Here is a 16268-nt window from a genome sequence, read left to right as displayed (position 1 = left end):
TCTTCCAATTTGGGGAATATTAAATGGTGTTAGGAATGGAGATGAGGGACAATGGTGGGGGGCGGAGCAAGATGGCCGAATAGGAGCAGCTTCAGTCTCCATCTCCCAGCGCGAGCGACACAGAAGACCGGCGATTTCTGCATTTTCAACTGAGGTACTGGGGTCATCTCACTCGGGAGTGCCGGACAATCGGTGCTGGTCAGCTGCTGCAGCCCGACCAGCGAGAGCTGAAGCAGGGCGAGGCATCGCCTCACCTGGGAAGCGCGAGGGGGAAGGGAGTCCCTTTTCCTAGCCAGGGGAACTGAGACACACAACACCTGGAAAATCGGGTAACTCCCACCCCAATACTGCGCTGTAACACCGGCACACCGGAGATTGTATCCCACACCTGGCCGGGAGGGTCCCACGCCCACGGAGCCTCTCTCCTTGCTAACACAGAAGTCTGCGGCAATCTAACCGCAAGGCAGCAGCGAGGCTGGGGGAGGGGCGCCCGCCATCGCTGAGGCTTAAGTAGGTAACTAAAGCCGCTGGGAAGCTGGAACTGGGTGGAGCTCACAGCAGCTCAAGGAAACCTGCCTGTCTCTGTAGACTGCGCCTCTGGGGACAGGGCTCAGCTAAAGGAGTAGAAGCCTGTGAAACGCGAACGACTCTGTCTGACAGCTTTGAAGAGAGCAGTGGATCTCCCAACACGGAGGTTGAGATCTGAGAAGGGGCAGTCTGCCTGCTCAAGTGGGTCACTGACCCCTGAGTAGCCTAACTGGGAGACATCCCCCACTAGGGGCAGTCTGACACCCCACACCTCACAGGGTGGAGTACACCCCTGAGAGGAAGCTTCCAAAGCAAGAATCAGACAGGTGCACTCGCTGTTCAGCAATATTCTATCTTCTGCAACCTCTGCTGCTGATACCCAGGCAAACAGGGTCTGGAGTGGACCTCAAGCAATCTCCAACAGACCTATAGCTGAGGGTCCTGACAGTCAGAAGGAAACCTATCAAACAGGAAGGACACCTAAATCAAAACCCCATCAGTACGTCACCATCATCAAAGACCAGTGACAGATAAAACCACAAAGATGGGGAAAAAGCAGGGCAGAAAAGCTGGAAATTCAAAAAATAAGAGCGCATCTCCTCCTGCAAAGGAGCACAGCCCATCGCCAGCAACGGATCAAAGCTGGTCAGAGAATGATTTTGATGAGATGAGAGAAGAAGGCTTCAGTCCATCAAACCTCTCAGAGCTAAAGGAGGAATTACGTACCCAGCGCAAAGAAACTAAAAATCTTGAAAAAAGAGTGGAAGAATTGACAGCTAGACTAATTAATGCAGAGAAGGTCATAAACGAAATGACAGAGATGAAAACCATGACACGAGAAATACGTGACAAATGCACAAGCTTCAGTAACCGACTCGATCAACTGGAAGAAAGAGTATCAGCGATTGAGGATCAAATGAATGAAATGAAGCGAGAAGAGAAACCAAAAGAAAAAAGAAGAAAAAGAAATGAACAAAGCCTGCAAGAAGTATGGGATTATGTCAAAAGACCAAATCTACGTCTGATTGGGGTGCCTGAAAGTGAGGGGGAAAATGGAACCAAATTGGAAAACACTCTACAGGATATCATCCAGGAGAACTTCCCCAACCTAGCAGGCCAGGCCAACATTCAAATTCAGGAAATACAGAGAACGCCACAAAGATACTCCTCCAGAAGAGCAACTCCAAGACACATAATTGCCAGATTCACCAAAGTTGAAATGAAGGAAAAAATCTTAAGGGCAGCCAGAGAGAAAGGTCGGGTTACCCACAAAGGGAAGCCCATCAGACTGACAGCAGATCTCTCAGCAGAAACTCTACAAGCCAGAAGAGAGTGGGGGCCAATATTCAACGTTCTTAAAGAAAAGAATTTTAAACCCAGAATTTCATATCCAGCCAAACTAAGTTTCATCAGTGAAGGAGAAATAAAATTCTTTACAGGAATGGAGATGAGGAAGAGTAGTGGAATGGGTTGAGGCTGGGGACTATGAGGAGTAGTTATCGAATGCTGCTTAACAAATCACCCTATACTTAGCAACTTCAATCAACACACATTTACTATGTCACATTGTTTCTGAGGGTTAGGAATTAGGGAGTAGTTTAGCTGGATGGCCTGACCTGGGGTCTCTTATGAAGGTGGTATTAAGCTGCTGGCTGGGCCTGCAGTCATCCCAAGGTAGGGTCTGTAGAATCCATTCACAAGATAGCTCCTTCATGTGGTATGGACAGGAGACCTCATGTGGGCTGCATGATGTGGTAGCTGGGTTTACCCCAGAGTAAGTGATTGAGAGGAAGATCAGGGAGGAGACCATAGTATATACAATGACCTAATCTTAAAAGTCACACACAATGACTTCCACGTTATTCTATTTGTGAGAAGTGAGTCACTAAGTCCAGCCCACACTCAAGAGGAAAAGAATTAAGTTCCCATATTTTGAAGGGAGTATCAAATAATTTGTGGACATCTTAAACCATCACAAGTAGGATTTCATGTAAGGCTAAAGAAAAGAGAAGTGGGAGACGAGAAGAGTCAGAGCTCTAGAATTTAAAGGTCTTAGTAGAATTTAATAGTCACAATTAATTTGCCAGAAGGATGTAAGGATATGCTTCCTGTTCTTGCCTCTGATGACTGAACTGTACTCTCCTTTGTCCATACATCTTCATTTTTTTCTCATTTACATATTTCATTATTCTTTAAAACAATTTGCTCATAAGAATACCTCCTCAGGGTAAAAGCAGAGCTGTGAAAACATTGCTTAAAAGGCATAAAACAAGCATTACAATAATATTAGAGCTAGGCAAAACGTGATTTTTGAATCTAGGGGAAAAAGTTCATCCTTTGTTAGTCGGTCAGTAAGTTAGTCATATCTTAAGCACTCACTAGTGAAGAGATGTTTAGATGAAATAGATGCATTAAAACAATAAATTGTTAATTTGTTCATTTATTTATCCAACAAAAATTTGCACCAGACTCCATGGTAGGTGCTGGGAATATAAAGAAGGATGAATAAAGAAGGAAGTCACAGTCTGGTATGGGAGAGATGGACATGAAACCCATAATAACTATATCACATGATAAGCTATACTTGAGTGATCACCTGGTTTGTATTTATCTGTGATTCTTCACCTTAATTACTTCTTAAGGACAGAACTGATTTTATTCAATTCTCTATTACTAGCACCCAGCACAGTGCCTGGCCCACAGAAGGAGCTTAGGCATGTCTGATGAACGTGTTGCTAAATCCAGGGTATTCTAAAGGTTGCTGTACTTGGAGAGACTAACTAGCTAAACACAATACCAGATGCTGGCTGGCTTTCTTTCCCTTCCTGCTAACGGTAATGAAGGAGATATTTTTGGCTGTGGTTGCAGGTGTGCTGACTTCTTACATGACCTTCTCTCTCCTCTGCAGATGCAGCATGGTTCTCTGTAGGAATCTCCACTCCTGGGAGGCAGCTTTGGGCCTCACAGAGCTCTGGGAGCTCCTTCGCAGTTTCTCACTCCTGTGCCTCCCTGTGCATCCTTCCTAGGGACCTAGCGGACAGTGCATTTAGGCTGCTGGCTGTAGGAAGCTCCTCTCTGTTTTGTTCAGGGAAGATGCATTTTATTTTTAAAGCCCAGAATAGGAGTATCTATCTCTTTGTCCTAAAATTACAATACTTTAGGCAGGGATAATTTTTCTTTTCTTTACTTCTTCTTCTTTTTTTTTTTTTTTTTGGAGGGAGAGTCTCATTCTGTCATTCAGGCTGGAGTGCAGTGGCATGATCAGGGTTCACTGTAGCCTCTACATCCTGGGCTCAACGATCTTCCCACCTCAGCCTCCTGAGTATCTGGGATGACAAGTATGCGCCACCATGCCTGGCTAATTTTTCTATCGTTTTGTAGAGATGAGGTTTCACCCTGTTGCCCAGGCTGGTCTCAAACTCCTGGGCTCAAGCAATCTGCCTGCCCAGGAGTTTGAGATCAGCCTTGACAATATGGTGAAACCTCACCTCCCAAAGGACTAGGATTACACACATGAGGCACCACACTAGACTTGATTTTTCAATACAATGTTAAGATATGGAGGGAAATACCCTCACCCATATAAGGCCTACCTAGAACTAAGAGTTCGACATCAGCTTGAGGAATATCAGTCTTTGCACATAAACAGGTTCCCAGGTTATTTACTACAAACAATAAATGTTCATGAGGTTTTAGTTGTCTTTTCTCCAATAGTGGACATTCTATTTTAGGGCATTTCAGCTAAAAAATTAGTTGATTTGTACATTTCCAGGTATTACTTAGTATAAGTAAAAATGAGCTCATACCATCTAAAATACAAAATATGCCCAATGTTACTGGCAAGATTGGTTGGAGCCTGCATTCTTATAAATGTGTCTCTCTGACTGACATCAAGACCAAGACAATTACAGAGGACACTGCAGCCCAGTCCCAGGCAGAAATCTGTATGCTTCAGGCAGAATTGTTTATGTCGGCTATTAAAATGGAGATACAGTTATGTTGGAAGGTTATATGGCATTTTATATACAACAATAGATAGACTGAAAAAAAGTATTACCCATACAAAGTGATTAACATTAATTAATGAATGAATTTCATTCACCCATCCATTCATTCAGCAAATATTTATTTATTTATTTATTTATTTATTTATTTATTTATTTGAGACAGAGTCTCGCTCTGTCACCCAGGCTGGAGTGCAGTGGTGCGATCTTGGCTCACTGCAAGCTCCGCCTCCCAGGTTCTCGCCATTCTCCTGCCTCAGCCTCCTGAGTAGCTGGGACTACAGGCACCCGCCACCACGCCCGGCTAATTTTTTGTATTTTTGGTAGAGACGGGGTTTCATTGTGTTAGCCAGGATGGTCTTGATCTCCTGACCTCGTGATCCGCCTGCTTCTGCCTCCCAAAGTGCTGGGATTACAGGCGTGAGCCACCGCTCCTGGCGCAAATATTTATTGATTATTTGTAGGTACCAGACATTGTTCTAGATATTGGGGTTCAGTGGTAAATAAGAGACAAGGCCCCTTTTCTCATGGAGGCTGCATTTTCAAAGTAGAAAGACAGATTATAGACAGATAAATAAATAAAAACAAACAAGAAAGGACCCAATGATAAATACTAGGATGAAAAACGAAGGCCTAGGTGATGCGATGGCAATTGAGTGGTCAGGTTCAGCTTTTCGGAGGCATTGGCAATCTAGCTAAAATTTGAAAGGCAAGAAGGAACCTGTCACCTGAAGATCTGAGGAAAGAGTGTTCCATATAGACAGAAGAGAAGGTGGGGACAGTGGGCAGTAAACTTAGGTGTGTGAGAGGAACAGAGAGAAAGGCAGAAGTGAAAACACCAGGAGCTCAGTAAGGGGACTGAGAAGCAGGAGAAAGAGTGCAGAGGTGGCCAGGTGCTGGTCATGAGGCAGGATGATGACAAAAATGGAATAGAATGTAAAATAGGAAGAACATTGGAATCAGATGATATAAAAATATAAGACAGAGATTTTGGAAAAATTCAACTTGCTCTAGGCATGATTTTCATCTGGAGCTTACTAGTATTTAAAATTGCCTCTGATGAAGGCAATCTGCAGCACCATTCTTTATTTGTCTTGAAATAAAGAATAAGACACTTTTGAGTCCTTCTAAGAATCTTATATCCCACTGTAGTGTCTATAACTTACAACTTTCCCTTTGATTATCAACATAATACAGCTTTATGACAGAACATTTGGAAAATACAAATAAGCCAACAGAAGAAGAAAAAAACCATTCCAAATCCAGCCACCCAAGAATAACTATTGTTAACAATTGGGCACAGAATCTGCTATGGTCTGAATGTGTTCCCTCAAATTTGTATGTTGAAACCTAACTCCAAAGGTGATATATTAAGAGGTAGAGCCTTTGGGAAGTGATTAGGTCATGAGGGCGGGGCTGTCATGAATGGGATTAGTGCCCTTATACAAGAGGCCTGAGGGAATTTGTTAGCCATTTTTGCCCTTCTGCCATGTGAGGACCCAGCAAGAAGGTGCCATCTGTGAGGAATGGGCCCTCAGCAGACACCAAATCTGTTGGCAATTTGATCTTGAACATTTCAGCCTCCAGAACTGTAAGCAATAAATTTCTACTACTTACAAATTACCATATCTCAGGTTATTTTGTTATAGCAGCTCAAATGGACTAAGACAAACTCTCTTTATGTTCATACAATGCAGTGGTTCAGAATACAAACTGTGGAGTCTGGGTGAGAATCATTGCTTTGCAACTTGCTAAACTTGTTTTGCAATTTGCTAGTTGACTTTCAGTCTCTCTTAATTGCTTATAAAATGCCACATAACTGTCTGCAATGTCTTTAAGCCTCAGTTTTCTCATATGAAAAATGGAATAGTAATCTTACTTTCTTCATAGGACTGCTGTGATGATTAAATGACATAAGCCATGTAATGCTCCTGATTTAGTGCCTCACACATAATACATTCTTTAACATGTTATCTATTATGCTATTATCATTTTACAAAGTTGGGGTTATACTATAAAACTTTCCATATATAAACTACCATTTCAATTATCACTGGACATTTTTAATAGTTACATAGTATTTTGCTACAAGGATATGATATTCAGTTAAACTCTGTTATGGGATACTTTGGCTTTTTCTAAATTTTCACTGTTTAATGAAATTCTACAGATAAAATATTGCAACTTTCATGTTACTTCTCTAGGATAAATTCTATGAAGTGGCTGGGTCAATGGGCATAAATATTTCCAAGACTCTTCTGAGGCATATTATTATGTCTTCTGCTATGAATTTAGATAATACCCTGGGTAAGAATAATGTCTGGAAGTAAATAATCTACATATGTGTGAAGTTTTGGAGGAATGATTTACCATCAGTTTAATGTAAATACTTTATCTCCTCCTTCCCCACACATTCACACACTTTTTTCTCCACACCTGTTCACACCTACTGGTGGGCACCATTTCCCTTCATTCCTCAGAGAAGTTTCCCAGTACCAGGCTTCTGGTTAAGCAACTCTGCTTATAGTTTTCTGATTTGCTGGGAATTCTGTACTTACCATTCTTTATACTTGAAGACATAAACTTACAGGGTTTTAGTATATTGGGAATCCCAGTCCCTCAATTTACAGGTGGTATGAAACTAAAGGAGAGTGAACAAGTGGTTTGTCCAAATTGGTCCTGTGGGCCATGCTATTGTTAGACTGCTAAGTAATGCTGGATCATTCCTTTATCTTTAGAACCTAGATCAGCAGCCAGCACATGTAAGCAGCCAGTATGGTTTGCTGAATGAATAACTACTTAAAGTAAGTTATAGCCTCCTAGGATTTTGTAACTGGAAAGGATCACAGAGGCATGGAAACTAAGGCCTAGATTGGTTAATGAGATGTAAGTAGTTATGTAATATTAGTGACAAGTTGGAATAACGACTCAGGTCCCAGTACAGACACAGAGAAGCCAGGAGATGTGGCTTGCTGGGGTGAGATGGGCATGAAGAGAAAAGATTAATTCTGACTTGCTCCAGAGGGGGTAAAACCAAGACCAAGCAAAACTTCAAGTTGCTGGTAGGCCAATTTCAGCATAATATAAGAAAGAACTTTTTGATAATTAGTACTGTCCAAAATGGAAATGGATTTTCTTGAAAAGAAGTGAGTTGCCCCTAATTGGAAGTGTTCAAATAGAAACAGGGTAAATAATTTGTGAAGTGCTTTAATAGAAAAAAAGTTTTTGGTTTGTGTGTCTGGTGGGGATAAATGACTTTTAAGGTCTCTACCAAAGCTAAGATTAAATGATTTGTGAATATGTATATATATATATCTTGATACACAGATATTCTTCCCTTGTTGATCTGTTACTTTGTAATTAAGTCTTTTGAATGTGAATTCATTATCTTTCTCATTCTAAATGAGACCAGATACATTTAAATGTCTTTACTTATCCAAGATTCCATGGGTTTAAAATAATCGTTTTAGTGGTATTTCAGTGTGCTACACACAGTAGGAGTTCAAAAGATAAAATTTAAATTAGCTCTTAATTTTGGAAAACCTACATTTAAAGTGAATTGAGCTACAAGCTCCATGCATTTGAACAATTTGACTGAACTCAGCTGGTCTCAACCAAATACATCAGTTGATCACATTCAAGAGCACTAAATATTTATTAGCTTTATTTTTTAATTAAAAAAGGCTAAAATTAAAAGAAGGAATTTGGATAGATGGTATTGTGGTGAAATAAAAGTGTTCTCTTATTGGCTTTCTGAATAATAATCTGAAATTATGACTGGAAGTCTTTCCCAGAATTGAAAGAATCCTTTAAATATTAAACTGCAAATATAATTTTATTGCACTTCAAGTAAGAGGTACTGAAAGATCACCCTTTTAGTGTAATCCTTTCATGCAAATTCTAGGAAGACAAGTCACATAAATGAACCATATTCCAGAAATGCTTTCAATTTTCAAGATTTCATATCCATAATAGAAATGGAGCTTCCAACAACTTCATAAGTAAGTTCAGTGAAAAGCTCCACTCTCAAATAGCAATCTAGCAAAGCTTTGATGAGTAGCAGAGATAGCATCTGTGATGCACTCTTTTTGAGTCTACCCAGGAAGGAAATGCATTAAAAAAACAGCAAAAGCTGCTTTCTGTTTATTTATGTTTTTAAATTTTTTTATTTTTATTTTTATTTTTTACTTCTCTTTCTTCTTTTCTCCCTGCTTTCCTCCCTCTTCCCTTTTCTCTCTCTTTCTCTTTCTTATTAGAAGCCTAAATACAGAAATCAGTGATCCAATCAGGTATTCACTTGAATTATCAACAATGTTTCAGACATTCTTAATAATAAAATTTGCTCAAGTCAAGATGGACTATTCATTAGCTAGAATATTCCAGCCATGCCCTTTTCTTGCCTACTTAGGAACATTATCAGACAGGCAGCAAGATCTTATGTTTCAGATGTTGTGCTAGATGCTAGCGAGATAAAAATACAAGGCATGAACCTTGGCCTCACCGAGGCCTAGCAAATCCATAGCATTGGTTCACCATAGAACCTGGACTAGACTCAGAGTTCGTTCTGACCCAGGACTCCTGACAGTCATGGCTAATCTATTGCTGAATTGGCGTAAGAGGTAATACATATTTGTCATCCCTGGTGGGAAATCAAATATTCTCTAGCACATTGATTATACCAGATTCCGTACCAAATGATTGTTTCATTCTGACAATCATAATCATGGCTATTTCATGTCTATAATATAAGACCCATTTCATTCCTATCTTGCTGACGTTTGATTTTTCAAATGCCACTCTCAGGAGCATGAAACAGAAAAAACTAATTTTAAGAAAAGTTACCTCCACTGCTGCTTTTGCCCTTTCAAACTCTTCTTCTAAGGAGTGGTTTCTAGAAAGTAATGCACTTCCCCAGCGATGTTCTTTGGTCAGTCGAGCCTGAAATCAATCATACACAGAGTGTTATAATATTAGAATCACATAATATTATAGAAATGTACAGGTACTTTTCCTTTTCCCATTTCACTTCTCTAGAGTTCAAGAATCATCTGTGATTGATGACATTTTTGGAGTACTGTGCTGGTATGATGTTGCCTAAACTGAGATGCTGTCAAAATGTGTGTGAGCATGCACGTGTGATTCTTCCAACAGTGGGTCTCAGCCCTGGACATACTAAAACCACTCTTCAGGCCTCATCTCCCAAAGATCTTATTTTAATTGGTCTTGATTCCAGGCCTTGATATTTTAGTTAACCTCTCCAAGTGATTCTGATACACAGCTAGGATGGGCAATCTCCATTAGAAGTCTAGCTTTCAGCTTGTGAGGAAGATCAGCCTCCGTTTAAAAACATAAAAGCTGCAGAAATGAAAGTGTGGCTTCCAGGCCTTTCTCCTTATGTACACAGCAGACCCTCATGCAGAATTCTCTTCCTTTTGCTTTCCCTCTGTTGGCACTGTCTTATGTCTCATTTCTCAGGATATTGCTCTCTATTAAATAATAATGAATCACTTAGATAAAATCATGTCTGATAAGGCCAACTGCTTTGCCACAATTAATATGCAATGTAGTATATACACATCTTAACTTAGCTAAATGCAAACATTTTCAGAAGACCTTTTCCCAGGAGTCCACTGTAATTAAAAAAATTAATTTTTAATTTCACAAAAAATGAATACTTATTTTGAAAAAAATTAATCATGGAAAATAAGAGGTGGACCACTAGACTTTTTTCTCTGCAGTTACATAAACATTTATACACATAATGTGTATGGTAATATGTACAGTAGTGTGTTTCAAAAACATATGAAACATAAAAGGCATGCCATTCTTCAATTTTTTCACTCAACAATTTACCTTGGAGAGTTTCCTTTTTTGTTTTTGCTTTTTTTTGGTCTATCTCTCTGCTCTACCAGTGGATCCATGAGGATAAGAATCTTGTTTGGTATCTTTTGTACTCCCCATGCCCAGCACAGGGCCTGACAAGGGATGAGTGCCCACATATCCTAAGGATGAGGCATGCTTTGAGACACAGCTAGGCCTTGGGGAGTAGGAGGAGAGGGGCTTGACATGAATTTCCCCGGTGCCTTTTATTATAGAGTGGAGGTGGGGTAGGGAGGGTGACTTCTTGGTATGTGTTTAGATTGCTCTGTAGTAGTGATGCTCAACCCTGGCTTTCCACAGTAATTACTTGAACAGGCCTGGGCCCCTGCCCAACCAATTAAATAAGAAACTTGGGGTGGGGCTTGGATGTTTGAAAAGCTTCTCTGGTAATTCTGAAAAGCAGTCATGGTTTGAAAACGACTGTTCTACAGCAAAACTTTCCTCTTCACACAGCACTTGCCCTCCATATAGCTCAGCTGCTCTTCATTCGTTTCTCTACCATTGTTGGTCCTGAAGGGGACCCCCTCTTCTATCATGACATGATAGTACTACCAGACACCGTTCTAAGTAATTTAGGTATTACAATTTATTTTGATCTTATGACAACTTCATGAGGTAGGTATTATCAACTCCATTTTCAAGATGATGATGTTGAGATACAGAGAGCTTAATTCGCTTGCCCAAAGTTATACAGCTAGTAAGTGGCAAGGCTGGTGCTTCAAGGCCATGCTCATAACCACTCTTCTACACTGCTTCTCCCAGGAGGCTGTGCTCACCCAGCCATGCTAGGAAGCCAGAAAGCACACAGAAAAGCTGCCCCTGGGGGGGCCATTGCATGAGTGAGGAGTCAACAAGGAAGCCCTAAGAATACTGTGGATTGCAAGCAATAATGAAGTAATTATGACCGTAAACAACAGTGTTAGTCTGTGTTTTGCTTTAATAAATGTGGAAAATTTATTTGTTAAAACATTAATTTGCTTTTCCTCCTCTTTGCTGGGAATACTTCTGTATCCTCAGGGTCTCCTAGCAGGTAGTGGGTGCTCCATAAGTGGTCAATAAATAATTGTTGAAAATACGCTGTCAGTGAATAGATGAGTGAATGAATTAAAGATATTTTCTCTCCTTAGCCCCAGGAGGTGTTCTCAATCAATGTTTTCTGTTCAATCCAGGAGGCTAAGGGGGAAGTTACAGGAGACTGAGAGGGGTCTTGTTTTTTGTCCTGGATCTGGAGTGGCAGAGGTCTGTGCTAGCAAGGTCCTATTGCCTGGGCTTTAGAAGTGGGGAATGGCAGCTAGATGCCCGAGGGGGCTGCCTAGGAAAATGCAAGGCCCACAGGCAGCACAAGGGTGAGGCGCCTACAGGGGTGCCTGTGGTCAGAAGAGGGAAGGGTGATGGGGTACCTCTGGGCTTGCAGGAGCATCAGCGCCTCACTGTTGGGTGGGCCAGGCTCATGGGCCACCATGAACAAGTAGCCTCCCTTCTCTAGGCTCCATGAAAGCTACTACCTCCTCCTAACCCAGACACTGACACAGGGAGGGTGACGTGAAACATAAAAGTAAAGCCAACTATCATATCATCCTGGCAAGTGGGGTCTTACAGCCAGATTTAATATCAGTAAATAAAAATAATAAGACATTTCTTATACTCCAGGGTTGTGGCAGCCAATTTATACTCATTGCAAAAACAAAAGAACTCATGATAGTAAAATGTATGCCCAACTTTGAAAGAGGCAAATTGAGATTGCGTGATTTCTTGATATCGTATAAGAGAATTTTCTAAGTCTTCTTGATCCTTGTATTAGTTTCTTATGACTGGTGCAACAAATACAAACTACCACAAACTCATTGCCTTGAAAAGACAGAAATTTATTCTCTCAAAGTTCTAGAGACTAGAATTCCAAAATCAAGGCATTAGCAAGGCCATGCTCCCTCTGAAGGATCTGGGGGAGAATCTGTACCATGCCTCTCCCAATTCCTAGTAGCTTCAGGCATTCTTTGGCTTATGACTGCGTCACTCCATGTTGCCTCCTCTTGTCTCTCAAAACTCCGTCTGCCTTACTCTTATAAGGTACATGTGGTTGCATTTAGGGCCCACCCAAATAGTTCAGGAAAACCTCCTTCTCCCTGACCTGTAATTTCATCATGTATTTTGCTATATCTGGCCACCATTCAGCCAACTACAACCCTGATCTGACACTTTTGGGCTACAATATATCTGATGAACAAATATAAACAAATATAAAGGGGAAGATAGTTCACAATCTTTTAGGATTTAGTCGTTAGGATGTGTAACCTAGTAGAGATGTTAACTCCAACGGTGATATCTTATTGTCTTGTAGAAAGTTAGCCAATCTTGTACCTAACTAGGGAAACTCATTTTGGCATTTATTTCCCAACTGGCTATATAAAGCTCTGTTCCTCATTGTTTTGCTTTTGGAACCAACTCTACTGTCTTCCTGTTGGTTCCTTAATTAATAAAATAAACAACAATTTCAAGTGTGGACACATGATAAGAAATAAAATTTCTGAGAAACTGAAGAAAATGCAAATAAATGAAAAAATATCCTGTGATCATGACTTGAAAGAATTAATATTGTTAAATTTCCCAAACACTCCCTAAAACAATCTATAGATTCAGCCCAATTCTTGTCAAAATTCCCATGATGTTTTCCACATAAGGAAAAAAAATCATAAAATTTGTATAGACTCACAAGAGACCTTGAATAGCCAAAGCAATCTTGAGCAAAAAGAACAAAATTGGAGGGCTCACACTACCTGCCTTCAAAATATATTACAAAGCTATAGTGATCAAAATGGCATGATAACAGCATAAAACAGGCATATAAACCAATGGGACAGAATAGCGAGCCCAGAAATAAACCCATGTGTTTATGGTTAATTATTTTTCTGCAAAGGTACCAAGAATACACAATGGAGAAAGAAGAGTGTCTTCAATAAATGGTTCTTGGAAAACTGGATATCTACATGCAAAACAATGAAATTAGACCCTTTTCTCACATTATATAAAAAAACAACTCAAAATGGATTAAAGACTTAAATGTAAGACCTGAAACTATGAAACTACCAGAAGAAAACATTGGGGAAATGCTACAGGACACTGGTCTGGGCAAAGAATTTTTAAAATATGACACTAAAAACATAGGCAACAAAAGCAAAATAGGCAAGTGGGATTACATCAAACTCAAAAACTTCCACACAGCAAAGGAAACAATCAAGATGATAAAGAGACAACCCTCAGAATAGGAGAAAATATTTGCTAACCACACATCTGATGAGGGGTTAACATCTAAAATATATAAGGAACTTAAACAACTCAACAGCAAGAAAACAACTTGATTTAAAAATGGAAAAAGGACCTGAATGGACATTTCTCAAAAGAAGACATACAAATGGCCAATAGATATATGAAAAAAATGTTCAATGTTACTGATCATAGGGAAATGCAAATTAAAACCACAGTGAGATATCACCTCGCACCTGTTAGGATGTCTGTTACCAAAAAGATGAAAGATAAGTGTTGGAGAGGATGTGGAGAGAAAAGAACCCTTGTAAACCATTGGTGGAAATGCAAATTAGTACAACCATTATGAAAAACAGGAAGAGGTTCCTCAATAAACTAAAACTAGAGCTACCACATGATCCAGCAATTCCACTACTGGGTGTATGTCTGATATGGTTTGGCTGTGTCCCTACCCAAATCTCATCTTGAATTCCCATGTGTTATGGGAGGGACCTGGTGGGAGGTAATTGAATCATGGGGGAAGGTCTTTCCCGTGCTGCTCTCATGATAGTGAATAAGTCTCATGGGATCTGATGGTATTATAAGGGGGAGTTTCCCTACACAAGTACTTTCTTTGCCTGCTGCCATCCATGTAAGACGTGACTTGCTCCTCCTTGCCTTTCACCATGATTGTGAGGCCTCTCCAGCCACGTGGAAATATACAATATCCAAAGGAAATTAAATCAGTATGTCTAAGCAATATTTTAATTCCTGTGTTCATTGCAGCATTATTCACAATAGCCAAGATACAGATAATCAGTCTGTCTATCGATGGAAGGAAGAGTAAGGAAAATGTGATATATATAGATGATGGAATGCTATTCAGCCTTATACAAGAAAGAAAAACTCATCTGTGACAACGTGAATGAACCTAGAGGACAGTATGTTAAATGAAATATGCCAAGCACAGAAAGACAAGTACCATGTGATCTCACTTACATGTGGAATCGAAAAAACTTGAACTCATAGAAGCAGAGTAGAATGGTGGTTACCAGGGGCTGGAAGTGAAGGTTGAGGGGTTTGGGAGATGTTGGCCAAAGGATATAAAATTTCAGTTAGATAGGAGGAAAAAGTTCAAGGGATCTATGGCACATTATGGTAACTGTCGTTAATAACAGTGTATTATATTTTTGAAACTCGGTAAGAGAGTAGATTTTAAGTATTCTCACCATAAAAAAAGTATGTGAGCGAATGCATATGTTAATTAGCTCAACTGAGCCATTTTACAAAGTATATATATTTCAAAACATCATGTTTTACGTGATAAATATATAAAATTATAATTTGTCAGTAAAAAATGAATTAATAAAAAAGAAAAAATCTTTGTGCATTTGTATAATGCCATGAATGACCGAGGAATGGCAGCAGAAGAAAGTGAAAGCACTAATATTTTTGTCCCAAGGCAAGTCCTTTTCTTAGCAGGCACTTCTCACCAGTAAGATACAACCTGACTTTCCTGTGAAGCCTGACCTAACAGGACTCCATTAACATCCCTGGCTTCCTTCCTTCAACAGTGTTCCGTGCACCAGCTGCACCGCACGTCACAGGATGCAAAGGGCACTGGAAGAAGAGAAAAATCTCTCCGAATTCTAGGCTTACAGTTCATCTTCTCTTTACTACTTAAAACAACAAGTGCAAACAGAATCTTATTGTGTAAATGAAATTTTATTTTCATAGTACAATTACTGTTTAGGGAAGTGTTATTTTCCACATTTTTAGGAAGGCCTTAGATTATCATTAAGACGAGTATTATCTATGTCACATTTTGAAACCATTTCTTTTGCCCAAGGAAGTATAAGATAAATGTCATCAAAGATCAGTAGACACTGAAGGTAAACAGAGGCAGTTTTCAAACTGTGATTAGTATGCTGCTAAGATCCTGAAACTTTTCTGCCACTTAGCAGTGTGCTCAGACATACTGGTTCATGATTGAGAATGAAATACAGATTATAACATACGGTAAAGATCAGCCTTCCTTTCAATGCAAACTTTTTAAAAAAATTTAATCATAGGAAAAAGCTGTGGGAAGATATATATATACACACACACACACATATATAAAAGTAATGCTTGTAAACTGGTTATATTGCACTTACATAAAGGTATGGTAAACAAAACAACTACACATTACACTCGTAAATTTGGGTTGCAGTTGTTTTGACAGCACAGTGATTTCCAAACCTTTGTGGGCATCAGAATCACTGGAAGGCCTTGTTAAAATGCAGATTGCTAGGCCCCACTCCGAGGGACTCTGATTCAGTAGGTCTGAGGTAAGGCCCAGAATCTGCATATCTAACAAGTTCTCAGGTGATACTGATAGTGCCAGGCTAGGGAACTACACAGAAAACCTCTGATCTGGATATTGGCATTATGTGTATATAGTTCACAAATGTACTCTAATGTAGGCATTTCTTTTCTCCTTTGCATGATTTTGAAAGATACTCCACAGCTCTAGCAAGCTCCTGGAAACAACTTGGGTTTACAAATGGCATTTTAATTGGTTTAACCTAACTGGATTGTAGGATATTGCACTCTCCAAAGAAGATGGCTGATTGT

The 16268-nt window shown here is 39.8% G+C and overlaps 1 protein-coding gene across 16 annotated transcripts in view; it reads right to left on the bottom strand.

The window, feature by feature from the left end:
• PEX5L (peroxisomal biogenesis factor 5 like) overlaps positions 1 to 16268 on the bottom strand; it is a 261081-nt gene that overhangs the window by 56635 nt on the left and 188178 nt on the right. For all 16 annotated transcript variants that reach the window (XM_023184830.1, XM_023184826.1, XM_023184832.1 and 13 more), the window contains one exon: positions 9375 to 9470. In XM_023184830.1, the coding sequence (XP_023040598.1) occupies positions 9375 to 9470 (96 nt within the window). The remainder of the gene's footprint in view (positions 1 to 9374; positions 9471 to 16268) is intronic.

Source organism: Piliocolobus tephrosceles, chromosome 2, assembly GCF_002776525.5.
Source record: "Piliocolobus tephrosceles isolate RC106 chromosome 2, ASM277652v3, whole genome shotgun sequence".
Taxonomy (NCBI): Eukaryota; Metazoa; Chordata; class Mammalia; order Primates; family Cercopithecidae; genus Piliocolobus; species Piliocolobus tephrosceles.
This window is presented reverse-complemented; position numbering and strand designations above follow the sequence as displayed.